Below are 27,171 nucleotides of genomic sequence, written 5' to 3'. Positions count from 1 at the left end.
CCAAAGTCACTAGAGGATAAGGGAGATTTTTAATTTCTGCACACACTTGTGGACACTGGACACTTATGGATTGTGTGAGGCCCACTGAATATCTGAGCGCTCTGTCACAGGCTCGATGGCAGAGCTGTGACCAAAGTCACTAGAGGATAAGGGAGATTTTGAATTTGTGCACACACTTGTGGACACTGGACACTTATGGATTGTGTGAGGCCCACTGAATATCTGAGCGCTCTGTCACAGGCTCGATGGCAGAGCTGTGACCAAAGTCACTAGAGGATAAGGGAGATTTTGAATTTGTGCACACACTTGTGGACACTGGACACTTATGGATTGTGTGAGGCCCACTGAATATCTGAGCGCTCTGTCACAGGCTCGATGGCAGAGCTGTGACCAAAGTCACTAGAGGATAAGGGAGATTTTGAATTTGTGCACACACTTGTGGACACTGGACACTTATGGATTGTGTGAGGCCCACTGAATATCTGAGCGCTCTGTCACAGGCTCGATGGCAGAGCTGTGACCAAAGTCATTAGAGGATAAGGGAGATTTTGAATTTTTGCACACACTTGTGGACACTGGACACTTATGGATTGTGTGAGGCCCACTGAATATCTGAGCGCTATGTCACAGGCAGAAATTGGCTAGTGTATCACAAACTACAAGGTGTATGTAGAATTGGGCAGAATAGGAATCTCCCTAGAGTGCAGGTCTGTAAGAACGGAACATGTCCTCGACTTATTCTCACAGAGTGACACACTGATCGCTTCACTGTGGCTGTGATAACAGCCGTTACACGGTACTGTGTGAGGAGCGTACACCGCTATATGGTGTGAAAAAATGCACGCTCAGTACCTCAGCAGGACAAAAAAAAAAAATTGGGATTGCTTTTAAAAAAGCAGTTTGTGGAGCAGTGGGTAAACAGCAATGCAGGAATGTCAGGAAGCCGTAGGCTACTTTCACACATCAGGTTTTCGGCGTCAGGCGCGATCCGGCATCGTGCCGGAACGCCGGATCCGGCAAATGTTTAGTAAAACCTGATGTGCCGGATCCGGTTTTCTGCCGGATCCGTCTTTTTCTTGACAGACAAAACCGGATCCGTCTCATCCGGTTCATACGTTTTTCTATCCGTTTTTCGACGGATTACGCCGGATCCGGTTTTTAAAATTGACCCTTGTGGCCTTCCGAACGGGATTGGCTACTGGAAAACTAGATATAGCATGTTCCTACAGCCCTTCTTTGACAGGTTGTAGAGAAGAAAGTGCAGGTTGGAGAGAAGAGCAAGTTACTGGCGAAGATGGATGTTGTCATTGGAAATATTACCACTAGAAGTTCTGTGACGGTTTCAGGGACAATTTTCCACTATACTTTATGTCACCTCAAGGCAGAGTACACTGGGATGACAGAGTGTGAAAGATTTGTGCCCTAAACTTGTGTACCTTCTGGACCAACAGTATATACCTTTGCCAACCAAAGTTGGCTATCTTGTCATGGTCTTACTATTTTTAGCTTTAGGCCACAGGTGTGTACCTGGTTGTGTTTTATGCAAAGTATTTCACCTTTTAACAAAAGTTGTGTACATTGTTAGGAAATCACCAACAATAAACACAACTTTTTAGGTGAAATACTTTGCTTCAAACACAACCAGGAACACAACTGTGGCAAAAAGCTAAAATTTACCCACAGTTATATACCTGGTTTTGAATACCTTTTTACCTTTGAAATACCCTGTATTTAACCTTTTTTTAAAACATAGTTCGCCGCAGAAAGAAATGACAGACAACCATTGTGAAACAATAATTTAACTTTTATTTAAATTTTTTTTTTTTTTAATGTTTTTAAAGTACAAAAAACTTTTTTAATAAAGGTTTTAAACCCAATGGGCATTTTTATAACAACAAAAAAAGATTACAAATCTGTGTACTGTGGGGTGGAAATACTGCTGGAGGGGTTGCGGGACACTTCGACACTGGGTGTGTGGAGAGAGGACTGGGATCGTGGTGGGGAAGGAACAGTTAGAGGTGAAGGTGTGGAAAAAGCTACAGAATGGGTGGACATGTGGGAGGCAGAAGAGGTGGTGGGCGGTGGAGTGGAGGGTTGGGCAGGGACTGTAGGAGCAGATGATGTTGATGGAAAGTTGTGTGGGGAAGGAGTTTGGTACGGGGAAGGAGTTTGGTACGGGGAAGGAGTTTGGTACGGGGAAGGAGTTTGGTACGGGGAAGGAGTTTGGTACGGGGCAGGTTGCTGGAAGAGGGGAGATGACTGGTACTGGGGAGGTTGCTGGTACTGGTGAGGTTGCTGGTATGTAATAGGAGGGGGAGGATGGAAAGTGGCTGGAGGGGGTGCAGATGTAATAGGAGGGGGAGGATGGAAAGTGGCTGGAGGGGGTGCAGATGTAATAGGAGGGGGAGGATGGAAAGTGGCTGGAGGGGGTGCAGGTGGAGGAACTACAGTGGTGGGAGGTGGAGGTTGGGAGGTAACCTGCTGTAGAGCACCGTGGCACGAATGCATTACATGCATCTGCTGGGTAGGAGATAGTGTTGCCATGCGCTCCACAACAGACCTGAAAAAGGTGTGGTTTGGCGAAGATCTTGCTTCTGAATGCATGGTTTGCAGAAGTGCCTTCACCTCCAGAATGCTGGAGTTGATCTGCTGAAAGCCTGCGGAGATTTGCTCTGACAAGACTTTGAGACAGTTCTGGAAAGATGCATTCAGATGCAATAACTCTTGTGCATAACTCTTTTCCTGACCCCTCTCCCGCTGCCGCCCAGTACCCGCAGGTGTACTAGAGGCGGCAGGGGCAGAAGGGTGGGGTAAAGGGAAAGCGATCTCCTCACCAGCAGCTTCATGTAATGTAGACGGCCACGATGCTCCTGTGCTGGTGGATGGGACAGATGGGTCGAATGTGTGGGAAGGCGCAGATGTACCGGGGCGGTCGAAGTGTCCCTCGGTGCCGGTCTCCTCAGGGATCGCCTCAGAAGGGTCCAATCGTGCAGGCTCCCGAGTGCTGCTCACCGTGCTGTGGAATAAAGAGAAAAAAAAACAATTAAAATAGTGACATGGTATGGCCCTGGCTGAAAAAAAAAAGTTACATCTAACATTTTTTTCACATGTGGTGTGTAATATTTACCTTCTGGTGAGCATTGTTTCCCGGAGGAACGACAGGGCTTGTGCGTACTTGTACTTGCTCCTGCGTCCTCCAGATCCACTCGGGGCCCGCATCTCTTTATTGAACTCCTTCTTGAAACGATCCCTCACAGACCGCCACCGATTCACAATTCTGTTCCCTGAAACGAGAAAGGAGTGGTTAGTATACAACATCAGTGTATCACAAACTCCAGTCCTCATGGTCCCCAGGGGTCATGTTTTCAGGATTTCCATAGTAAATAGAAATCCTGAACACATAATCCGTGGGGACCACGAGGACTGTAGTTCGGGAAACACTGGTTACATCAAGCAACCGTTACTGTATATACTTACGCTCTTTAATCTGGGCCCGAGCTTCGAGGTCCTCCCAGCGGCCCACAAGGAGAGAACAGATTTCCTCCCAGAGTCGTCGGGTAATGATCAGGTCAGCGTGGCGGCGGTCAGCCATATTCCAGAGCGGCTCCCTTTCTCTGACGAGATCGATGAGGCGGTCCACATCAATCCCTCCATCCTCACCGTCAGAGTCGGGAGCACGCTGTGAAGGCTGTTAAAGAAAAAGACAAAAATAACATAATTAGCCTCCACAAAAGAAATGAAATAAAAAGTGCAAAAAAACAAAGCAAAAATATTTATACTTACACGCTGGTGACCGCCGCGTTGCTGTCGCCGACGACCCTGGGAGGCACTGCGATGACCTCTTGGCCGAGCACCAGATTGGGAAGACTAGAGAAGAAAACAAAAAATGTTATGTCTTTGGATGTAGGCATTTGTTTGCTGTGTGTGGTCTGCAGAACATTGTTTTCTATGTGTTGTGTGTAGTGTGATGTTGTGTTTCTGCGTTTGATGCAAAAAACTTACCAATTGTGAGCCCACTCCAGGTGTCTGTCCACCCCTTCCTTCTTCTTCTGGGAGCTCCTCTTCATCTTGCGATTCCTGTTTTGAAATAAAAGGCAATGAATAGACATATATTACAGAGATGATGGATTTTGGAAATAAAAACTTACCGTCAAACGCTGACGATGCGAGGGAGGGCTCCCAGAAGAAGATGTGCTGTCCTGTTGATGGCCAGACTCCATGGCTGTGGGTATTGCTGCTGCCAGTGATGCCATTTCTGCTGCTGCTGCATCTGTTTGGCGGCTGTTGAATAAAGAGAAACAAAGGGCCAATGAATATCTTGATATTCCATGGCCCTAGTTTGGAGGAATGGGGGATTTGATAATTACCGTCTCTCATCTGCTTCTGGACTCCCCTCCCGTTCGGCATGCTGCTCCATTTGGGGTGGTGCTGATGGTGCTGCTGCTGCAGATGTCTGCTGCCTTCTCCTGCGCCTGGTTGCTGTCTTGGGTGGCATGTTGGGTGTGGCTGTGGGTCCCACTGTCTTGCTTTTATATATGTCTTGTGGGCAGAGCTACTGAGCATGCTCAGACCACAACTTGCTCAGAAGTGCAATCTGTACCTGAACATTGCTGGATCGCTCCCATGAAGCAAGTGCAGATGAAGGCCAACCAGGTCTGAACACAGACATGTCAGGATTGACCTCCACACATTGCCCAACCAGCAAACATAGATGAAGGGCGATGTTGGCCCAGACACAGGTGCACAATTAAATAAAGCTTGGGGCAGGGCGGGGCTGCCGTGTGTGTGTACAGCAGCCTAGATCCATCATAATGAACTCAGAAAAATTTATAGCGGACATAGCCAAGCGTGCACGGCAGCAGTGGTGGTGAGCCACAAACCAACAACAAGAAAATAGGGGGGGAAGCCAGCACTGCTTAAGGTTAGAACGCATAAATTGAAGTGCATATGCACATAATATCCAGCTGTATTCAAAAGTGAGATATTTGGCAAAAAAATTGATCAATTCAAGTGAGCCACCCCGCCGTGCCAAGGCAATCTCATGTGGGGGGTCCTACTCTATATTTATAATAAATACTGTGCCATGGATGGATCTAGGCTGCTGTGCACACACACGGCAGCCCCGCCCTGCCCCAAGCTTTATTTAATTGTGCACCTGTGTCCGGGCCAACATCGCCCTTCATCTATGTTTGCTGGTTGGGCAATGTGTGGAGGTCAATCCTGACATGTCTGTGTTCAGGCCTGGTTGGCCTTCATCTGCACTTGCTTCATCTGGCTTCATGGGAGCGATCCAGCAATGTTCAGGTACAGATTGCACTTGATGTGGTCATGCTCTTAGGAGGCCGTAATGGCACAGTATTTATTATAAATGTAGAGTAGGACCCCCCACATGAGATTGCCTTGGCGCGGCTGGGTGGCTCAATTGAATTGATCAATTTTTTTGCCAAATATCTCATTTTTGAATACAGCTGGATATTATGTGCATATGCATTTCAATTTATGCGTTCTAACCTTAAGCAGTGCTGGCTTCCCCCCCTATTTTCTAAATGCAATGGTGCCACTAAAAAATTACAAATGTTCACACATAAAAAGAAGGCAATATCGATGGAAAGATTAAAAACATATGGCTCATAGAAAGGGTTAAAAAAAAAAAGCTAACTCCACCTTAATGCGCTTTTCACGCTGACGGTTTTCCGCCTCTACAAGGCTTTGATTCTGGATCCACTACTATTGGACGGCGTTCTATAGGACGCTATAAGCGGATTTTCACACGGCAGATTTTTTAGCGTATTCTGCCAGGAATCTAAGTGACAAAGCGCCGTAAAACATACATATAACGACATTGCTGTGTATATTCCGCCTCCTGTCACTCCTAAGCGCTTCAGGTTTGGAAACTGTGAAAAAGTTAAGAGGTAACATGTTCATACTTCAGGAAGCCGCTCGCCACTATAACAGAAATGGACGCCTGTGGTGGAGCATCTGCTAAAAATGGCAGCAAAGTCGCTTCTGGAGAAACACCACCGGCATTATCCTGAAGCAACTTTGCCTAGAAAAACTCAGAGAATCAATCACTGGAATAAAGATGTTGTGTGCACATTAATGATGAGCGACCGTGCTCGGATAAGGTCTTATAAGTAGAGTTGAGGGAATATGATCGGGTTCCCTCTTCTTCGGCAAGCTATGGCGCTTACGGAATAAGCTGCAGAGGGAACCCGGCTTCCTGGATCGCTCCTGCTGATTGGCGCCGCAGCTGCATGTGTCACAGCTGTGTCGCTGTCACAACACATGAATGGAGAGCCTGTGTGTTGGGCTGTCCATTCATGTGCTGTGACTGTCACACATGCAGCTGTGGTGCCGATCAGCAGGAGCGATCCAGGAAGCCGGGTTCCCTCTGCAGCTCATTCGGTAAGCGCCATAGCTTGCCGAAGAAGAGGGAACCCGATCACATTCCCTCAACTCTACTTATAAGGTGCTATCCCAGCATAGTCGGGTGGTAATCGAGTGTCTTCTGTGTGATCTAAAAATACATTTGAGTCTCATGGCTGTTAGACAACTGCAACACATGCAGGCAGTAGCGTAGCTACCGGGGGGGCAGAGGGGGGCGGTGGCACAGCGCGCCCATACAGTTACATTCTACGGCAGAGCAGGGAGAATCGATCTCCCTACTCTGCCGCCCAGCCGCTATGGGCCCCTGAGAAGGTGGTGGGGGGCCCCGGTGCCAGCAGTGCGCCCCCCACCTCACAGCCAGCAATGTCGTCCTGAGCTTTTCTGTGCGCACAGGACCTGTAATGAGGTCACAGGAGATGCGGAGTCAGGGGGTCACATGATCAGGGCTTTAGCACAGGGCTCTGCTGTGCTGGTTATCATGGTGCTGGATGAGGTAAAGTAAGTTTCTGTATGGGGTCAGGATTGGTTTACAGGGTGGATGTAGCAGAGCTGTGTGTGTATGAGGTGAACAGAGCGGAGCCGTGTGTGTAGAAGGTGTACGGAGAAGAGATATGCAAGTATGAGGTGTACAGAGGAGCAAAGCCATGTGTGTACGGGGTGAGCAGAGCTGTTTGTGTACAGAGCGGAGTCAAATGTGTGCGGGGTGTACAGAGCAGAGCCGGGTGTGTACCGGGTGTACAGAGCAGAGCCGTGTGTGCACGAAGTGTACGGATTTGAGCCGTATGTGTACGAGGTGTATGGTGCGGAGCCGCGTGTGTACGGGGTGTGCGGAGCACAGCCGTGTGTGTACAAGGTGTACGGAGCAGAGCCGCATGTGTACAGCGTGTGCGGAGCAGAGCCATGTGTGTACAAGGTGTACGGAGCAGAGCCGTGTGTGTACAGCATGTGCGGAGCAGAGCCGTGTGTGTACAAGGTGTACAGAGCGGAGCCAGGTGTGTACAAGGTGTACAGAGCGGAGCCACATGTGTACAGAGTCTACGGAGCAGAGCCGTGTGTGTATAGGGGTATCAGGTGCAGTAATAGGGACACATACGGCAGCAGAGGCTCAGTATTGGGGTATCAGGTGCAGTAATAGGGACACATATGGCAGCAGCGGCTCAGTATTGGGGTATCAGGTGCAGTAATAGGGACACATACAGCAGCAGCGGCTCAGCATTGGAGTATCAGGTGCAGTAATAGGGACACATACGGCAGAAGCGGCTCAGCATTGGGGTATCAGGTGCAGTAATAGGGACATACGGCAGCAGCGGCTCAGTATTGGGGTATCAGGTGCAGTAATAAGGACACATACGGCAGCAGAGGCTCAGTATTGGGGTATCAGGTGCAGTAATAGGGACACATGGCAGCAGCGGCTCAGTATTGGGGTATCAGGTGCAGTAATAAGGACACATACAGCAGCAGCGGCTCAGTATTGGGGTATCAGGTGCAGTAATAAGGACACATACAGCAGCAGCGGCTCAGTATTGGGGTATCAGGTGCAGTAATAGGGACACATACGGCAGCAGCGGCTCAGTATTGGGGTATCAGGTGCAGTAATAGGGACACATACGGCAGCAGCGGCTCAGTATTGGGGTACCAGGTGCAGTAATAGGGACACATATGGCAGCAGCGGCTCAGTATTGGGGCATCAGGTGCTGTAATAGGGACACATACGGCAGCAGCGGCTCAGTATTGGGGTATCAGGTGCAGTAATAGGGACACATATGGCAGCAGCAGCTCAGTATTGGGGTATCAGGTGCAGTAATAGGGACACATATGGCAGCAGTGGCTCAGTATTGGGGTATCAGGTGCAGTAATAGGGACACATACGGCAGCAGCGGCTCAGCATTGGGGTATCAGGTGCAGTAATAGGGACACATACGGCAGCAGCGGCTCAGTATTGGGGTATCAGGTGCAGTAATAGGGACACATATGGCAGCAGCGGCTCAGTATTGGGGTATCAGGTGCAGTAATAGGGACACATATGGCAGCAGCGGCTCAGTATTGGGGTATCAGGTGCAGTAATAGGGACACATGGCAGCAGCGGCTCAGTATTGGGGTATCAGGTGCAGCAATAGGGACACATATGGCAGCAGCGGCTCAGTATTGGGGTATCAGGTGCAGTAATAGGGACACATATGGCAGCAGCGGCTCAGCATTGGGGTATCAGGTGCAGTAATAGGGACACATATGGCAGCAGCGGCTCAGTATTGGGGTATCAGGTGCAGTAATAGGGACACATGGCAGCAGCGGCTCAGTATTGGGGTATCAGGTGCAGCAATAGGGACACATATGGCAGCAGCGGCTCAGTATTGGGGTATCAGGTGCTGTAATAGGAACACATACTGCAGCAGCGGCTCAGCATTGGGGTATCAGCAGGATGATGGGTTTGTGCAGGTTGGGGATACATGGTGATGGGCCTGGAATATGAGAAGTGAAACATGTCATTATTATTCTCTGTAGATGAGTCCTGGCTGGAGAAGTTGTTATGTCGGTCTGGGCCAGATGGAAAAGACGTGAAAAGTGAACGATTCCATCAGAACGTCAGCGGTAAGACACCAACTATACCTGTGCAGTAATCACATATGTTTTGTAGGACTGGTATTTACCACTGACCATATAGCGGTAATATCCATGTTGGTCTTTATATAGGGATTATTTTCAGTAACAGCGCAGTCATTTCCTACATCCACTATTAGGGGGGATCACCGAGTTGTAATCAATGTTACCTAGTTAGGGGCCCACTCAGAAGCTTGGCCCCCCCGATCGGAACCCTAGCTACGCCTCTGATTTCCTAAGGTACAGGGAATCTCTGCAGGTGTTGCGGCTGTCTAACAGGCACGGGGACTCGACCATATTATTCGAGCACATTGAAGACACTCGGTTAGCACCGAGCATGCGGGATAACACCTTATCCGAGCACGGTCACTCATCACTAGTGCACACATCAAGAATAAAGCCGGGCTCTGTCACACAAGGGAATATGCCACAATCGGGCCCAACTGAGCGCAAACCTGAGCACTAGGGAGCCACATGGTCTGTGTGCAGAGCTAACGAACAGAACTACATGCGCATTGATAGGCATCCTTAGTAAAGCACTAGTAGATCTGTGGTTCCAGCAGACGGAGCAGGGCACAGCACTCATTCTCCTCACCGTCTCCCTGACTTGCGCTGACATTCTGACTACGCCTGGAGCCCGCTGCCAACCAGTGCCCCACTTCCGCCAACCACCACACGTTGCTATACGTGACGCGACTCCTCCTCCTTAATGGAGCGTTCTATGGTTTGGACGGCGTATCCATGACTACGGGAGACGCTCAGCCTCGGCTACTGACACATGGACTTCTCGTCAGTGGTGTCCGCTGCCGGCGCCGGTCCCCTGACACACGGTATGTGGATCCGTCATGACACACAGTCCCCGGCTCTTAGCATCCCATGGCGGTATAATACAGGACACTGCTGGTGTGGAGATTACGGCGGGCACAGGCCGGGAGACAGAGAGGGTTGTGCTGCTTGTCCTAAGAAAGGCCCATCCAGCTGACAATTGTGTGGGAGCAGCACGGTGTGCCCACTCATCTGTCACTCAGGGGGTGCCCACTCATCTGTCACTCAGAGGGTGCCCACTCATCTGTCACTCAGGGGGTGCCCACTCATCTGTCACTCAGGGGGTGCCCACTCATCTGTCACTCAGGGGGTGCCCACTCATCTGTCACTCGGGATTTACCCACTAATCAGTCATTCAGGAGGTGCCCACTCATCTGTCACTCAGGGGGTGCCCACTCATCTATCACTCAGGGGGTGCCCACTCATCTATCACTCAGGGGGTGCCCACTCATCTGTCACTCAGGGGGTGCCCACTCATCTGTCACTCAGGGGGTGCCCACTCATCTGTCACTCAGGGGGTGCCCACTCATCTGTCACTCAGGGGGTGCCCACTCATCAGTCACTCAGGGGGTGCCCACTCATCTGTCACTCAGGGGGTGCCCACTTATCTGTCACTCAGGGGGTGCCCACTCATCTGTCACTCAGGGGGTGCCCACTCATCTGTCACTCAGGGGGTGCCCACTCATCTGTCACTCAGGGGGTGCCCACTCATCAGTCACTCAGGGGGTGCCCACTCATCTGTCACTCAGGGGGTGCCCACTCATCTGTCACTCAGGGGGTGCCCACTCATCTGTCACTCGGGATTTACCCACTCATCAGTCATTCAGGAGGTGCCCACTCATCTGTCACTCAGGGGGTGCCCACTCATCTGTCACTCAGGGGGTGCCCACTCATCTGTCACTCAGGGGGTGCCCACTCATCTGTCACTCAGGAGGTGCCCACTTATCTGTCACTCAGAGGGTGCCCACTCATCTGTCACTCAGGGGGTGCCCACTCATCTGTCACTCAGGGGGTGCCCACTTATCTGTCACTCAGGGGGTGCCCACTTATCTGTCACTCAGAGGGTGCCCACTCATCTGTCACTCAGGGGGTGCCCACTCATCTGTCACTCAGGGGGTGCCCACTCATCTGTCACTCAGGGGGTGCCCACTCATCTGTCACTCAGGGGGTGCCCACTCATCTGTCACTCAGGGGGTGCCCACTCATCTGTCAGTCAGGGGGTGCCCACTCATCTGTCACTCAAGGGGTGCCCACTCATCTGTCACTCAGGGGGTGCTCAATCATCTGTCACTCAGGGGGCCCACTCATCAGTCACTCATGTGGTGCCCACTCATCAGTCACTCATGTGGTGCCCACTCATCTGTCACTCAGGGGGTGCCCACTCATCTGTCACTCAAGGGGTGCCCACTCATCTGTCACTCAGGGGGTGCTCAATCATCTGTCACTCAGGGTGCCCACTCATCAGTCACTCATGTGGTGCCCACTCATCAGTCACTCATGTGGTGCCCACTCATCTGTCACTCAGGGGGTGCCCACTCATCTGTCACTCAGGGGGTGCCCACTCATCTGTCACTCAGGGGGTGCCCACTCATCTGTCACTCAAGGGGTGCCCACTCATCTGTCACTCAGGGGGTGCTCAATCATCTGTCACTCAGGGTGCCCACTCATCAGTCACTCATGTGGTGCCCACTCATCTGTCACTCAGGGGGTGCCCACTCATCTGTCACTCAGGGGGTGCCCACTCATCTGTCACTCAGGGGGTGCCCACTCATCTGTCACTCAGGGGTGCCCAATCATCAGTCACTTGGGGTGTCGGGATGTAGAGAATGTAATAACATAAATCAATACCTGTTCAATTCCCACAGCTCCAGCGCCTCGTTGGTCACCACTGGTCGGTACCTACTTGTCCTGCAGAGAGGATATCACATATATCCCCGTGACTGCACCACAAATCACTGGCGTTGTGTTAACATTACTGAGCCACACTGCCACAGCCACATGTATGTACAGCACATCACACATCACTGAGCCACACTGCCACATGTATGTACAGCACATCACACATCACTGAGCCACACTGCCACATGTATGTACAGCACATCACACATCACTGAGCCACACTGCCACAGCCACATGTATGTACCGCACATCACTGAGCCACACTGCCACAGCCACATGTATGTACGGCACATCACACATCACTGAGCCACACTGCCACAGCCACATGTATGTACGGCACATCACACATCACTGAGCCACACTGCCACAGCCACATGTATGTACGGCACATCACACATCACTGAGCCACAGTGCCACAACCACGTGTATGTACAGCACATCACTGAACCATACTGCCACAGCCACGTGTATGTACAGCACATCACACATCACTGAGCCACACTGCCACAGCCACATGTATGTACAGCACATCACACATCACTGAGCCACACTGCCACAGCCACATGTATGTACCGCACATCACTGAGCCACAGTGCCACAGCCACACGTATGTACGGCACATCACACATCACTGAGCCACACTGCCACAGCCACATGTATGTACGGCACATCACACATCACTGAGCCACACTGCCACAGCCACATGTATGTACCGCACATCACTGAGCCACAGTGCCACAGCCACACGTATGTACGGCACATCACACATCACTGAGCCACACTGCCACAGCCACATGTATGTACGGCACATCACACATCACTGAGCCACAGTGCCACAGCCACGTGTATGTACAGCACATCACACATCACTGAGCCACACTGCCACAGCCACATGTATGTACAGCACATCACACATCACTGAGCCACAGTGCCACAGCCACGTGTATGTACAGCACATCACACATCACTGAGCCACACTGCCACAGCCACATGTATGTACGGCACATCACACATCACTGAGCCACAGTGCCACAGCCACGTGTATGTACAGCACATCACACATCACTGAGCCACACTGCCACAGCCACATGTATGTACGGCACATCACACATCACTGAGCCACAGTGCCACAAACACGTGTATGTACAGCACATCACACATCACTGAGCCACACTGCCACAGCCACATGTATGTACAGCACATCACACATCACTGAGCCACACTGCCACAGCCACATGTATGTACCGCACATCACTGAGCCACAGTGCCACAGCCACACGTATGTACGGCACATCACACATCACTGAGCCACACTGCCACAGCCACATGTATGTACGGCACATCACACATCACTGAGCCACAGTGCCACAGCCACGTGTATGTACAGCACATCACACATCACTGAGCCACACTGCCACAGCCACATGTATGTACAGCACATCACACATCACTGAGCCACACTGCCACAGCCACATGTATGTACCGCACATCACTGAGCCACAGTGCCACAGCCACACGTATGTACGGCACATCACTGAGTCACACTGCCACAGCCACATGTATGTACCGCACATCACACATCACTGAGCCACACTGCCACAGCCACATGTATGTACCGCACATCACACATCACTGAGCCACACTGCCACAGCCACATGTATGTACAGCACATCACTGAGCCACACTGCCACAGCCACATGTATGTACAGCACATCACACATCACTGAGCCACACTGCCACAGCCACATGTATGTACAGCATATCACACATTACTGAGCCACACTGCCACAGCCACGTGTATGTACGGCACATCACTAAGCCACACTGCCACAGCCACGTGTATGTACGGCACATCACATCACTGAGCCACACTGCCACAGCCACATGTATGTACAGCACATCACACATCACTGAGCCACACTGCCACAGCCACATGTATGTACAACACATCACACATCACTGAGCCACACTTCCACAGCCACATGTATGTACGGCACATCACTGAGCCACACTGCCACAGCCACATGTATGTACGGCACATCACTGAGCCACACTGCCACAGCCACATGTATGTACGACACATCACTGAGCCACACTGCCACAGCCACATGTATGTACAACACATCACACATCACTGAGCCACACTGCCACAGCCACATGTATGTACAACACATCACACATCACTGAGCCACACTGCCACAGCCACATGTATGTACGGCACATCACCGAGCCACACTTCCACAGCCACATGTATGTACGGCACATCACTGAGCCACACTGCCACAGCCACATGTATGTACGGCACATCACTGAGCCACACTGCCACAGCCACATGTATGTACGGCACATCACCGAGCCACACTTCCACAGCCACATGTATGTACGGCACATCACTGAGCCACACTGCCACAGCCACATGTATGTACGGCACATCACCGAGCCACACTGCCACAGCCACATGTATGTACGGCACATCACTGAGTCACACTGACTGGACCAACCAAGTCCCAACATTCACCTGTGACCTACCCTGGCCACCTTATATCGTTCGTAGCCACGCCCACTGGGTCTCATGACTCTGACCTCATCACAGGTCCTTCAGGCATTCACATAGCCTTTTACAACAGGCGTTTTCAAACCCACCACTGGGTGGGTTTGTAGGTAACCGGCCCGCCCAACTCCCGAGTTACCTGGAGACTTTTCCCTTATACCTTGAAACAATACTTCAGCAATATCATTGCTGATCAACACATAACTAAGTCTCCATCTCAAAGCCACCCACTTTGAGATACATAACCATCCTTCAGGATTCTGCCACTCATCCTTTCTCTTGGAACCTCCACGCAGCGCCCCCTAGCGGACATAGTGGTTACTACACCACAATAGTAATACTTAGGATGTAACCACATTCAATTTTCATGTTCCCCTCCAAAATGGTGACTTATTGCACCATATAATGTGTGGCGATGTGCCTGCTGTCAGTGTAGTGCTATGCCTGCTGTCCGTGTAGCGCTGTGCCTGCTGTCCGTGTGACTCAGTGCCCGCTGTCCGTGTGGCTCAGTGCCTGCTGTCCGTGTGGTGCTATGCCTGCTGTCCATGTGGCGCTGTGCCCGCTGTCCGTGTGGCTTAGTGCCCGCTGTCCGTGTGACTCAGTGCCCGCTGTCCATGTGGCTTAGTGCCCGCTGTCCGTGTGGCTCAGTGCCTGCTGTCCATTTGGCTCAGTGCCTGCTGTCTGTGTGGCGCTGTGCCTGCTGTCCGTGTAGCTCAGTGCCTGCTGTCTGTGTGGTGCTATACCTGCTGTCCGTGTAGCTCAGTGCCCGCTGTCCGTGTGGCTCAGTGCCCGCTGTCCGTGTGGCTCAGTGCCTGCTGTCCGTGTGACTCAGTGCCTGCTGTCCGTGTGACTCAGTGCCCGCTGTCCGTGTGACTCAGTGCCCGCTGTCCGTGTGACTCAGTGCCCGCTGTCCGTGTGATTCAGTGCCTGCTGTCCGTGTGACTCAGTGCCCGCTGTCCGTGTGACTCAGTGCCTGCTGTCCGTGTGGCTCAGAACCTGCTGTCCGTGTGTTTCAGTGTCTGCTGTCCATATGGCACTGTGCCTGCTGTCCGTGTGGCGCTGTGCCTGCTGTCCATGTGGCGCCGTGCGTGCTGACCATGTGGCGACGTGCCTGCTGTCCTTGTGGCGCCGTGGTGCCTGCTGTCCTTGTGGCGCCGTGGTGCCTGCTGTCCGTGTGGCGCCGTGCCTGCTGTCCATGTGCCTCAGTGCCTGCTGTCTGTGTGCCTCAGTGCCTGCTGTCCATGTGGCTCAGTGCCTTTTGTCCGTGTGGCTCAGTGCCTTTTGTCCGTGTGGCTCTGTGCCTGCTGTCCGTGTGGCGCCGTGCCTGCTGTCCGTGTGGCGCCGTGCCTGCTGTCCGTGTGGCGCCGTGCCTGCTGTCCGTGTGGCGCCGTGCCTGCTGTCCGTGTGGCGCCGTGCCTGCTGTCCGTGTGGCGCCGTGCCTGCTGTCCGTGTCGCGCTGTGCCTGCTGTCCGGGTGACTCAGTACCTGCTGCTGTCTGGGTGGCTCAGTACCTGCTGCTGTCTGGGTGGCTCAGTGCCAGCTGTCCGTGTGGCGCCGTGCCTGCTGTTCGTTTGGCGCCGTGCCTGCTGTCCGTGTGGCGCCGTGCCTGCTGTCCGTGTGGCGCCGTGCCTGCTGTCCCTGTGGCGCCGTGCCTGCTGACCATGTGGCGCCGTGCCTGCTGTCCGTGTGGTGCCGTGCCTGCTGTCCGTGTGGCGCCGTGCCTTCTGTCCGTGTGGCGCTGTGCCTGCTGTCCTGGCAGTTACACCATGGTACGGCACTTTCCTTTGCTTGCAGTATTTTGGTGACAGTAGGGGAATAGATCGCCATACAGAGGTACAATAAATCTGCACACCGAACGCTCCCAGCCCAGTATTTCTGGCTCCTTGGAGCCCCTAGTCCTGCATTGTTGGCTCCATCATTTTTTGTTTACAAATTTCTGAAAACAAATGAAACACTATTCACCTATTTCTTCCTGACTGCTGGCCACTTGTAGCACGGATGGTGGGCTGCTAGAGGGTCAGGGCAGGGCTGTCCAGGTAAAGAGGAGATAAGTAATGTTTCTTTTTTTTCTTTACTATATATTAACTTCAGCTGTTTGTAAAAAAAAAAAAAAACTTTGTTGTCACCATGGCAAGAAGGGCTGAATTGACCTTTCTGGTTTTGTCCCTAATAGGCTTCAGTGTCCCAAGTTCCAGTTTGGAAAGACACAACATGCTGACAAGTTTGCTGTACGGCCCTGCTCCTCTCACTGTTGAATTTTGTTAGGTACCAGGGCTTTGTATCTTGCAAATCTGCAGGAAGGAAATTAATTAACCACAAAATTGCTGGTCTCTTGTGTTTTTTTTCCCCCTATTATTCATGGGAAAATTATATTGTCATGCAGTAACCTGTCCACATGTCTTCTAAGCTGTTTACAAGCATGTATTTTTCTCATTAGAATAATACTGTTAAATTCAGGGTATTTTATCCTTTTTATTACATATTTAAAATTACAATATCCATAACCTTACAATTCAAAGTAAGATAGGCAGGAAGTATTCTTGGTGTCCTCATCATTACTAGAAAAATGTACTATCTAGAGAGAGAGGGAGACATTACCTTATGTATCTCCATTACCAAAGAGAACAGGGCACTATCTGTGCATTCATCATCAAGAAGATACAAGAAGACAGACCTATCTGTACCTTCATCATTTGGAAGAGATAAGAACATAGAACTATCTATACCTTAATCATTTGGAAGAGACAAGAATACAGAACTATCTGTACCTTCATCATCGAGAAGAGACAAGAATAGAGAACTATCTGTACGTTTATCATCGGGAAGAGAAAAGAACAAAGAACAATCTGTACTATCATCATTTGGAAGAGACAAGAACATAGAACTATCTGTACCATCATCATGTGGAAGAGACAAGAACATAGAACTATCTATACCTTAATCATTTGGAAGAGACAAGAATACAGAACTATCTGTACCTTCATCATCGGGAAGAGACAAGAACAGAGAACTATCTGTACCTTCATCATCGGGAAGAGACAAGAACAGAGATCTGTACGTTTATCATCGGGAAGAGACAAGAACAAATAACTATGTGTACCATCATCATTTGGAAGAGACAAGAACATAGAACTATCTATACCTTAATCATTTGGAAGAGACAAGAATACAGAACTATCTGTACCTTCATCATCGAGAAGAGACAAGAACAGAGAACTATCTACGTTTATCATCGGGAAGAGACAAGAACAAAGAACTATCTGTACCTTAATCATTTGGAAGAGACCAGAACATAGAACTATCTGTACTTTCATCATCGAGAAGAGACAAGAACACAGAACTATCTGTACCTTCATCAAGAAGAGATAAGAACACAGAACTATCTGTACCTTCATCATCGAGAAGAGACAAGAACACAGAACTATCTGTACCTTCATCATCGGGAAGAGACAAGAACACAGAACTATATCTGTACCTTCATCATTGAGAAGAGACAAGAACATAGAACTATCTGTACCTTCATCATCGGGAAGAGACAAGAACACAGAACTATCTGTACCTTAATCATTTGGAAGAGACAAGAACACAGAACTATCTGTACCTTAATCATCGAGAAGAGATAAGAACATAGAACTCTCTGTACCTCCATCATTGAGAAGAGACAAGAACACAGAACTATCTGTACCTTCATCATCAGGAAGAGACAGTAACACAGAACTCTCTGTACCTTTATCACTGGGAAGAGACTATTGAGTCTGTATTAATACAAATAAAATACCTGCCTTTTTGGCAGCAAAAATAACCTGGTAATATCATTCTTCAGGTGAGGACGAATACACCGATACCAAACTTGTTTCTTATTTTAGCTTAGTGGTTGAAAAAAAATTTTGAAGTTTGCAAAAAGTAAGTATTTGTGTTGCTATTTTCTGAGATCTGTGACTTTTTATTGGTCCATCAACGGAGATGTTAAGGGGGCTTGTTTTTTTGCGTGGCAACTTGTCATTTTTCTTGATACCGTTTTGAGGAAGATATGACGTTTTGAACACTTTTGCATTTTATGAGAGAGGTGAAGCAACAGAAAAGTAATAATTCTGCCATTTTTTTTAATTCTTTTATGGTGTTTACAGGTCAATTACTTTTATATTATGATACATTAGACTTTTACGGTGATATAATTTTTTTTATTTGTTTTTAAACTGGTAAAAAGGTGATTCGTGTTTTTACTGTTTTACTTTTTTGTAAATTATAGTTTCCTATGAAGACCAGCATGTGGCTGTGCTTCCCGAGAGTACAAAGATGGCAGTTATTGGAGGATTCGGCAGACCCCCAGATGCCATAGTAGCCCATTCGCATACCACAATCACACCACTTAAAGGGAATCTGTCAGTAGGTTTTTGCTATGTAATCTGAAAGCTGCACAATATAGGAGCAGAGACCCTGATTCCATTGATGTAATGTGACGCCCCCAGGAGTATGGTCGCCACAGTGGCATTGCCTTCCTCCAGGGAGGGTGATGTCAGGCTTGGAAGCAATGAAGGGTCTCTCTAGAAGTTAACCATAACATGCAACACAGTTCTCACTCCGGGTCAGAAGAGGGAGCTCTGAACCTGAATTGGGGGAGGAGTTCTCTCTGGGGGCCAGGAGTGGCAATTAGTCAGTTCTGTGAGGAGGCCGAAGTGTGTAGACGTGGAGAGAGAAGCTGGGGGACTGAGCAGAGTTGAGAGCTCGTTCCCAGCTGGAGCGCATGATCTGGAGCCTGGTCTCCACGGTTGTATGGATACTGAAGGTCCTGCAACAGAAACCAGAGGAATAGGAAGCTATAAATACTCTATTCCCACCTAAGACTCGGAGGCACAATAGCAGCGGGTGAGCCAAGAGAAGAGATAGAAGGCTACAGCTGTCTGCCATACGAGGTAGATCTGAGAGGGAACAAGAAGGAGGAACTTCAGTGTAACACAGTACTGCATGTACCTCAAGTAAGCGCTAGGAAGGAGACTACACAACCTATCTGCATAGAGAGATTCCTGAGTTGCTTCCAGGCTAATCAGCTCCTGTGCCATCTGTAATCTGGACCCTGGACTGCACTTACAAAGTAAAGGTAAAGAAACTACATTCCGCTGCGTCCTTGCCTTCTTTCTGCAACTTCTCCAGCACTGCTACATCTCTGTGCCAGACATTGCACCCTCTTCCCCAACACCGATCTACACTGCCCTGGGACTACAGCCCTGCCTGTGGAGGGATACACCATCATTGCTGCACCACACCATCTGTCCCAGAGGATCTGTCTGCAGCGTCGGCTTAACATCTTCATTGCTGAATACCACAGGTGGCGTCACGAATCACTCAAACTTTATTACACCACTCTACCCCTTTTACTGTACATGAGCGCCCAGGGCCACGGACCGGGTCACCGCTGCTGTGACACCTCCCTCTGAGAGAGACCGGCCTGGTACTGAGTACCCCACAGCCCTGGGAGGGCGATCCAGTAATACTTGCTTGGCTGTGTGCTGTCGTTTCAGTACAATCAGTGTTTCTTCAGCAGGAGATTACCAATAGGGGACTAGTATATTTGTGACATATTTCATGCCCAATAGTCCTCCTGGTCTTTATAACCCTGCCCTCACCTCTGATTGGCAGCTTTCTGCGCACTGGAAGGGTGGGGTTATAGAGGTCAGCGTTCAGAGAACTGGTAGATCTGCAGCTTATAAAACAGTGATTTTATCAAAACTTCAGCAAACAGCCAAGTAAGTGACACTTCGCTGGAACCAGGGTGTCTCGCCCTACATCTTTCTGCTGTCAGATGGGGTAGCAAAAATCTGGTGACAGATTCCCTTTAAATGCTTTTACAGGCAGAGGCCGACTGTGTAGCACAGCTGTCATCTGCTGCGGCGTGTGCAGCGAGCACACCATTATGAGTGGTTTGAAAAATAGAACAGACAACCCCTTTAATTAAAATATACACTGAAACATCAGTGGTCCCTCCTCACATGTCCTAGATGGTAACTTTTCTTCCATAGATCGTGGGGTTAGAAGGAAGGACAGGCAGTGTACAGTAGAATTCAGGCAGTCACGGTGATCAGCTTTCCTTTTTCCAAGCTGTAGCTCTTTCTCGGTCTCCTTTACTTGCCGGCTCCATGAATAAGTCTGGCTGGCGCTGCGTGACCACAGAAATTGATTTTCAGAAAGTGCAAGAGGACATTGGCATTCTGTCAATGTCGGCAGTCACCATGGAGATTGCTCCTTCACGCCGTAGTGAGGCCGTGTCTCGGACGGACAGTACACAATCAGCCGGCCGCTGAGAAAATAAGCCTGCTCCATATAATATCCGAATAGCATTATATATTATCAGATCGGTCCATCAGTTCCGAGAATCACCAATTCAGCAATTTACGCCACTGCAGCACTTCTTTAACAATATGCTGGGACTTGTAGTCTCTGTTTACGACAGAAAATCACATTAAAGTTGTATAGTTATACCACTGTGCGATGTTTCAATGTTTTACAACAGAAATAATATTTTTTGCAGAATTTCTCACATTACTTTATTGGACAGATATTGCAATGTACTAATAGAATATTCCCTCCCCCATTCAGGCGAGGTCAGAGATGAGGCAGAAAATGGAAAGCTGACTGCTGGGGAAAAAAATCTGATTTTTTTTTAAATTATTTTTAGCTATAAGTTCTTCATTATCCCCTGTGTCTATTTTGCTACAACAGACGTGCCTTACTGATATCTGGTGCTGGGGAAGCTGGGTGACAGTGACACTCGTTATCACCCAGCAGCCGAAAATGATTCTGTGTTCAACAACAAAAAAAAATCTGATTATTTTTTTATTATCTTTAGCTGTAAGTTCTTCATGGTTCTGTGTGGTTATTGTGCTACAAACCTACAGATGTGTCTCACTGGTATCTGGTGCTGGGAAAGCTGGGTGACAGTGACACTCGTGTATCACCCAGCAGCTGAAAATGATTCTTTGCTTAACAAAAAAGAATTCCGATTTTCAGATTTTAGGAAGATGCAGAATTTTTCTTTGATTTAACCCTGTTGCTGGTTATATACAGACCATATATTTGATTTTACTTTATAGTAACATTATATTGATGGGAACTGACTGACTCTCTATTTTTTTTTGTCCTTAGATTTCTCATTCATGAACAGAAGAACTTGACGTCATGGAAAAACATGTCCCGGTGCATCCGTTACCAGAGGAGATTCAGATGGTAAAATAAACAAGAACCTAACCCCGTGTGCTCCGTCCTGTGCTTGCACACACACTCGGCTCTGCTACATACCCAAGCTCTGGCTATAGTAAACGTACCTGTTAAGGAGGAGCGCTGTACGCTGAAGGATCTGACACGGTCAGGGAAAATATCGGTGACAATACGCAGGCAGCCGTTCGGGGTGGCCCCTTTTTAAAATACCTTTTTTTAACTCTTCCTGTGCTGCTCAGCTTAGAGCGAGCGTGCTTCTGATGATGTTGACGTGTGCGTAACAGATGCTTACAAGAGAGGGTTTCTCGTTAACAAAAAAAAAAGCTGCTGGATTGTTCGTAAAAGTTTCCAGCGTCCTGAAGAATTTGCCGGTTCAGGGCTTAGATGGCTCGCATTTATGCAAGCAAAATGGCAAGCGGGCGAGTCTGATGCTTCGAGCGCTCCCTGCTGTTTAATAATCTGAGGCATGTTAGCCGTCCGGCTTTATGTCAAGCTTACTTTTATTTAATTTAAAGAATCTTTTGTCCCGTTCTGATGACAGCTCGAGGAATACCGATGTAATAAACCCAGCGCGTTTCAGCACAGTCTACAGATGATAAAAGACATCTGTAGGTCAGTCCGTGCGGCCATCCTAGGAGAACGTGTTTCCCAATGCCGGGCAGGTAGACACAGATCCCCCTTCACATTCACGATCTGTTCTGTATCGCTGGGATCTATTGTTCGACGGCTCCGCAGAACGCACTGCATAAAATACAACAGTCAAATAATAGAAACCACAGTGTTCTAATAGCTGGGAACCTTCGAAACGCTGTCGGAGAGATGAATGCGGGCTGTCGGAGGCTCTCGCTTCTGTGTAGGTGTTTAATATCGTAACAATGGTAAGCTTGTGAGAAACAATTATTTTATAATTGTTTCAATTAACTAAAAGTCAACTAAAAGGTCAAAACTGCCGAATATCTGAAAAGAAGTGAGTGCTGCTAAGGCAATCCAGCAAGGATAGCAGATACCGTATATCATCGTGTGCAACGATTATCATATTTTCTTTTCTATTAAAAAAGAAAAAAAAATTCCATTTGCAATTCATATTTTGTTCCTTCGTTGGCATCGCAGTTATATTCGGGCAGAGATGATACCGGCGCTCTTCCCGATCGTTCCGTTTCACGAATAGAGTGATTGAATTATAAAGCTGCGTTCACATGTAGCAGATCGGTCACGACTGTCCAATTCATTTTAATGAAAATCCAGAAATCCATGCCGAAAAACAACCTCAATTACGTTCATAGAATAGATTTTCAGTCCAGGATGAAAATGAGCTGATGCAGATTGGCACACACCGGGGATGGCAGAACGGAGGAAGTGCTTGGTGATGGGATTACATCCACGCCGGTCGCTGCTCATTCATTTACCATCTCATCGTCTAGGGACTCCCCTCGTGGGCACTGTAATTGTTATTAGATGTGGTTGTCGCTTATTATCTCAGACCAAGGTGACTTAAAAATGTCCACATAACATATTCAAATAATATTTCCATGAAGGCAATTACGGTATTTCCTCTTTAGTGTTTTCCAATTATAAGGCCCTGATATAAGCTACTCTATGATGAAATAATAACTATAAATTCTCCATCTTTGTAATACAAAAGGCAAATTTACGGGTTTCTGTGATACAGAAACGCTGAACCTTTTCATAAAAAAAAAAATAAAACTACATAGTGTTAACGTTAATTTTTCCTTTTGGACTGGTACGGAGGATTATATACTCTGGAACGGACAGTTCAGTTGAAGTGTTCCTTTTTGAGAAAAGTGGCAGCGCACGAACATAGTGTTCCTCTAATGATAACGTCTTATAACAGCTCATGTTGTCCCCTATTTTTTAATAAAATCAACAGTGGTTTTCATGTTGGAACTTGCGGCATTCTTTTTTTTTTGTATGTTCCAAAAAAAAAAAAAAAAAAAAGAGATCATATATCCATCCTTTCCTGAGGACATTTTGTATTTTCCATTTACAACAGTAAAACAAATGGCAGAAGTATTTGTACTTGACTAAAAGTTAGGATCATCCAAGCGACCACAAATGCGTACATGGAGTGAAGATCGGCTGCCCATTAAGAGCGTCTAATAACATTAGATTTAGTATAATGTGCTGGTTTTTACCATTCTGTCTATAGCATGAGTGACTTATACGCAGTGTCCCAATGGCAGTCATTCGTCCAACACCCATATCTCCCGACTCCCCCATACACAGGATTGTTGCCTGTTTGATCTCTGAGGTAGCCGCTGCCAGACTCTTTTGGCAGTGGCACATCTCCGAGCCGAACATAAGGGTCCGCAATTAAAATACCAGTGATGGGACCCTTCTCTTTCCCGACAGATGATGTCAGGAGGCACCTATTCACAATAAATGGTTGGCTGATTCCAATGAAATTGTCTGGTCCTCCTGACTTTTATCAAAAATGTATAGGGGCCCCTAACGATCATATAGCGGAGCTGTACAAACTGTAATTGTACAGTGCCATAACCAAGTATCTGCCCAAGTGGTTATGTAGTATAAAATCTTAAAGACTTTAGCCTCGATTTATTGGCAGGTGTTTTTTTAGGTATTTTTGTTTGTTTTGTCTTTCTTTTCCTGTATGTGGATTGTTTAATGAATTGGCACAGATGCTTATTATTTTTCGGGGTTTTTTTGCGCATTTTCAGAGGAAAAATGTTGCATGATCCCTTCAACAAGCTTTAAATTTTCCTCACTAGGGTGCTGAAGTTCAATTCTGCACATTTTTTGTGACATTTTGAATATTCACAGGTGATGAAATAGACTAAAACATCTGGATGATGAAAACCATTCCCATACTGCCAAACTAATAGAGAAAAAAAAAAACACGAAACCAAGTGAAGTTAACTTTAGAAAAGATGCAAATTAAAGAATGAATATGGCACAAATAAAAAAAGTCACTAAAATAGCCATATTTACGCAATAAAAAAGGTAGAGAATCAGTGGTGCATTGGCCCCTCGGTGTGCCTCAATAATTGCTATGCGATGTACATGACAGACATACCTGATCAGGTGCTGATGTTCCCTGTCTGTCACTTTTTGGATGGCAGCAGCAATTATTTTGTTTATTCACTTATATAACGCCAAGAAAGATTGTCATCGCTCACATCAAATGTGCAGCACGGTGGCTCAGTGGTTAGCACTGTTGCATTGCAGTTCTGGGGTCCTGAATTGCATTGCAGTTTGTCTGGTTTTCTTCTGGGTTGTCCGGTTTCTTCCAACACTCCAAAGTGATACTGATAGGTAATTGTGAGCCCCAATGGGGACAGTAATGATGATGTCTGTAAAACGCTGCGTAATATGATGGTGGTGCTATATAAGCAAAGTGTAATCTACTATATAATCGCCTAATTCTATCTGTCTGTAACGGAAATCCTGCGGTGCTGATTGGTCGAGCCTGGCCGGCTGTGACCAGTCAGCGCATTCGAACGACGCACGCCTCCGTCAGGAGATGAGAGAGAGACTCTAGAATACCCGATGCGTTAGAATCGGGCCACCATCTAGTAGAATAAATAAATGTCTTCCCTTTCAGTATGTTTCTTTGAAGTGTGGGAGGAAACATGAAGACCCAAAGTAAACCAGCACAGGCACTCCATGATGTTGGCTGTGGTCATATTCAATCCCAGGATCTCAGTGCTGCAAGTCAACAATGCTAACCACGAAGTCACATTAAATTTACACCCTATGCACGTGGCCAAACCGTATAAAAAGGCTTTTTCTTTTGTGTGTTTTGGATGTGGCCTTTGTAAGAAATATATTTCTCCTGGAGTGTTTACATTTTTTTGTCCATCCAGGCTTTCATCAGTTCTTACTGTCATCATAGGACTGAGGTGATAGAAGTCATTATAAGATTTGGGTGATAGAAAAGTCATTATAAGACTGGGGTGATTGTAGTGTTATCATAAGACAGGGGTGATAGCTGAGTCATTATAAGACTAGGGTGATAGTATTGTCATTATAAGATTGGGGTGATAGTTGTGGCATTGTTAGACTGGGGTGATAACCCTACTATCATAAGGCTGGGGTGATAGTAGTGTCATCATAAGACTGGGCTGATAGTAGTGTAATCTTAAGACTGGGGTGATAGTAGTGTCGTCATAAGACTGGGGTGATAGTAGTGTCATCATAAGACTGGACTGATTGTAGTGTCATCATAAGACTGGGCTGATAGTAGTGTCATCATAAGACTGGGCTGATAGTAGTGTAATCTTAAGACTGGGGTGATAGTAGTGTCATCAAAACTGGGGTGATAGTAGTGTCATCATAAGACTGGGGTGATAGTAGTGTCATCATAAGACTGGGGTGATAGTAGTGTCATCATAAGACTGGGCTGATAGTAGTGTCATCAAAACTGGGGTGATAGTAGTGTCATCATAAGACTGGGGTGATAGTAGTGTCGTCATAAGACTGGGGTGATAGTAGTGTCGTCATAAGACTGGGCTGATAGTAGTGTCATCATAAGACTGGGCTGATAGTAGTGTCATCATAAGACTGGGCTGATAGTAGTGTCATCATAAGACTGGGCTGATAGTAGTGTCATCATAAGACTGGGCTGATAGTAGTGTCATCATAAGACTGGGCTGATAGTAGTGTCATCATAAGACTGGGCTGATAGTAGTGTCATCATAAGACTGGGGTGATAGTAGTGTCATCATAAGACTGGGGTGATAGTAGTGTCATCATAAGACTGGGGTGATAGTAGTGTCATCATAAGACTGGGGTGGTAGTAGTGTCATCATAAGACTGGGGTGGTAGTAGTGTCATCATAAGACTGGGGTGGTAGTAGTGTCATCATAAGACTGGGGTGATAACAGTGCTATCTCAAAACTGTGATCTCAAAAGTGTGCTTACAAAACGGCAAACTTCACATTGCTAAATAGAGTAAGAGCCCAATTGCACATGACAACCACCACTGTTAAATGGCTATGAATCGAATACATGCACGTGGAACTTATTATTGACCTATATAAGCGGGCCAACCAGAATTCACAGGATGATGTGCTGCCAAAAATTATGATTTTTAAGTGTGCATAAAAATCATCGTACCAGATAAACAAGCCTTTTTCTCCTTTTCAGGGTGATTACCAGTTTGTTTGTAGACTGGCTGATAATCAGACAAAAACATTCCTATAAAAGCAAATTTCCTGATTTTGGCCTGGCCAAGTGGACCACTCTGTGACTCTCCGGCCAACAGGTCCTGTTGCAGTTATTACTTCTGGTACATTATCGAGTCCTTACCAAATGTAATAATGCATTCTATTTTCCCAGATGCCGCGTGACGAGACTGTTTGCAAGTATTGTGGTGTTAGTTACCTAATACTCCATGAATTCAAACTTCTAGAAGACAAGGTGAAGGCCCTGGAGAAAAAGCTCAATTTCTACCAGGGAAGTGAAGAGCGGGAGAAATGCCTTCAAGAAGAACTTCAGTATCTCCGCCAAGAGCATGAACAAAGCAAGACTGACAGCGAGTCCAAAACACAAAGGTCAGAACAAGCTATTCATTTTGATGTTTAATTTTAACACATTCATTAATGTAGTTCAAAGCAGAAATGTGGGAAAAACATCAGTTCCTCCTCTTGCCAAAAGCAGACTGCCTTAGCTCAAGCTTACAGCTGAATACATGTAATTTGGTTAATTTTAATGTGTTAACC

The 27,171-nt window shown here is 47.7% G+C and overlaps 2 protein-coding genes across 5 annotated transcripts in view; one reads left to right on the top strand and one right to left on the bottom strand.

Annotated features, from left to right (window-relative positions):
• Window positions 1–602: 602 nt before the first annotated feature.
• On the bottom strand, window positions 603–4,838 carry LOC141092652 (uncharacterized). Of its 3 annotated transcripts, none has more exons than XM_073579005.1 (6): window positions 4,368–4,838; window positions 4,149–4,281; window positions 4,003–4,077; window positions 3,784–3,867; window positions 3,128–3,688; window positions 603–3,016 (listed from the first exon to the last, which is right to left on the bottom strand). In XM_073579005.1, the coding sequence occupies exons 1-5, from the start codon at window positions 4,493–4,495 to the stop codon at window positions 3,461–3,463; spliced, it is 648 nt and encodes a 215-aa protein (XP_073435106.1). In that variant the 5' UTR covers window positions 4,496–4,838; the 3' UTR covers window positions 603–3,016; window positions 3,128–3,460. The 3 variants fall into 3 exon arrangements, with proteins under 3 accessions (XP_073435106.1, XP_073435104.1, XP_073435105.1); XM_073579003.1 differs by having other exon boundaries at window positions 1,630–3,016; window positions 4,368–4,836; XM_073579004.1 differs by having other exon boundaries at window positions 1,630–3,016; window positions 4,003–4,836.
• A 4,757-nt stretch (window positions 4,839–9,595) lies between these two features.
• Window positions 9,596–27,171, top strand: part of LEKR1 (leucine, glutamate and lysine rich 1) — a 268,864-nt gene continuing 251,288 nt past the window's right edge. The window contains exons 1-3 of one of the 2 annotated variants that reach the window (XM_073579001.1): window positions 9,596–9,815; window positions 21,401–21,481; window positions 26,789–27,003. In XM_073579001.1, the coding sequence (XP_073435102.1) occupies window positions 21,434–21,481; window positions 26,789–27,003 (263 nt within the window). In that variant the 5' untranslated portion in view covers window positions 9,596–9,815; window positions 21,401–21,433. The remainder of the gene's footprint in view (window positions 9,816–21,400; window positions 21,482–26,788; window positions 27,004–27,171) is intronic. The other variant, XM_073579000.1, reaches the window with a different exon arrangement.

This window comes from Dendrobates tinctorius, unplaced genomic scaffold, assembly GCF_039654945.1.
Source record: "Dendrobates tinctorius isolate UK_male_01 unplaced genomic scaffold, ASM3965494v1 ptg000060l, whole genome shotgun sequence".
Classification (NCBI taxonomy): Eukaryota; Metazoa; Chordata; class Amphibia; order Anura; family Dendrobatidae; genus Dendrobates; species Dendrobates tinctorius.
This window is presented reverse-complemented; position numbering and strand designations above follow the sequence as displayed.

What these genes read in the sequence shown, in the direction of transcription:
- LOC141092652 (XM_073579004.1), bottom strand. Translation starts at nt 3,345, where the DNA reads ATGAGGACTGGAGTTTGTGATACACTGATGTTGTATACTAACCACTCC. An exon ending in GAAACAATGCTCACCAGAAG is followed by an intron (nt 3,017 to 3,127) that starts GTAAATATTACA and finishes TTTATTCCACAG; the next exon opens with CACGGTGAGCAGCACTCGGG.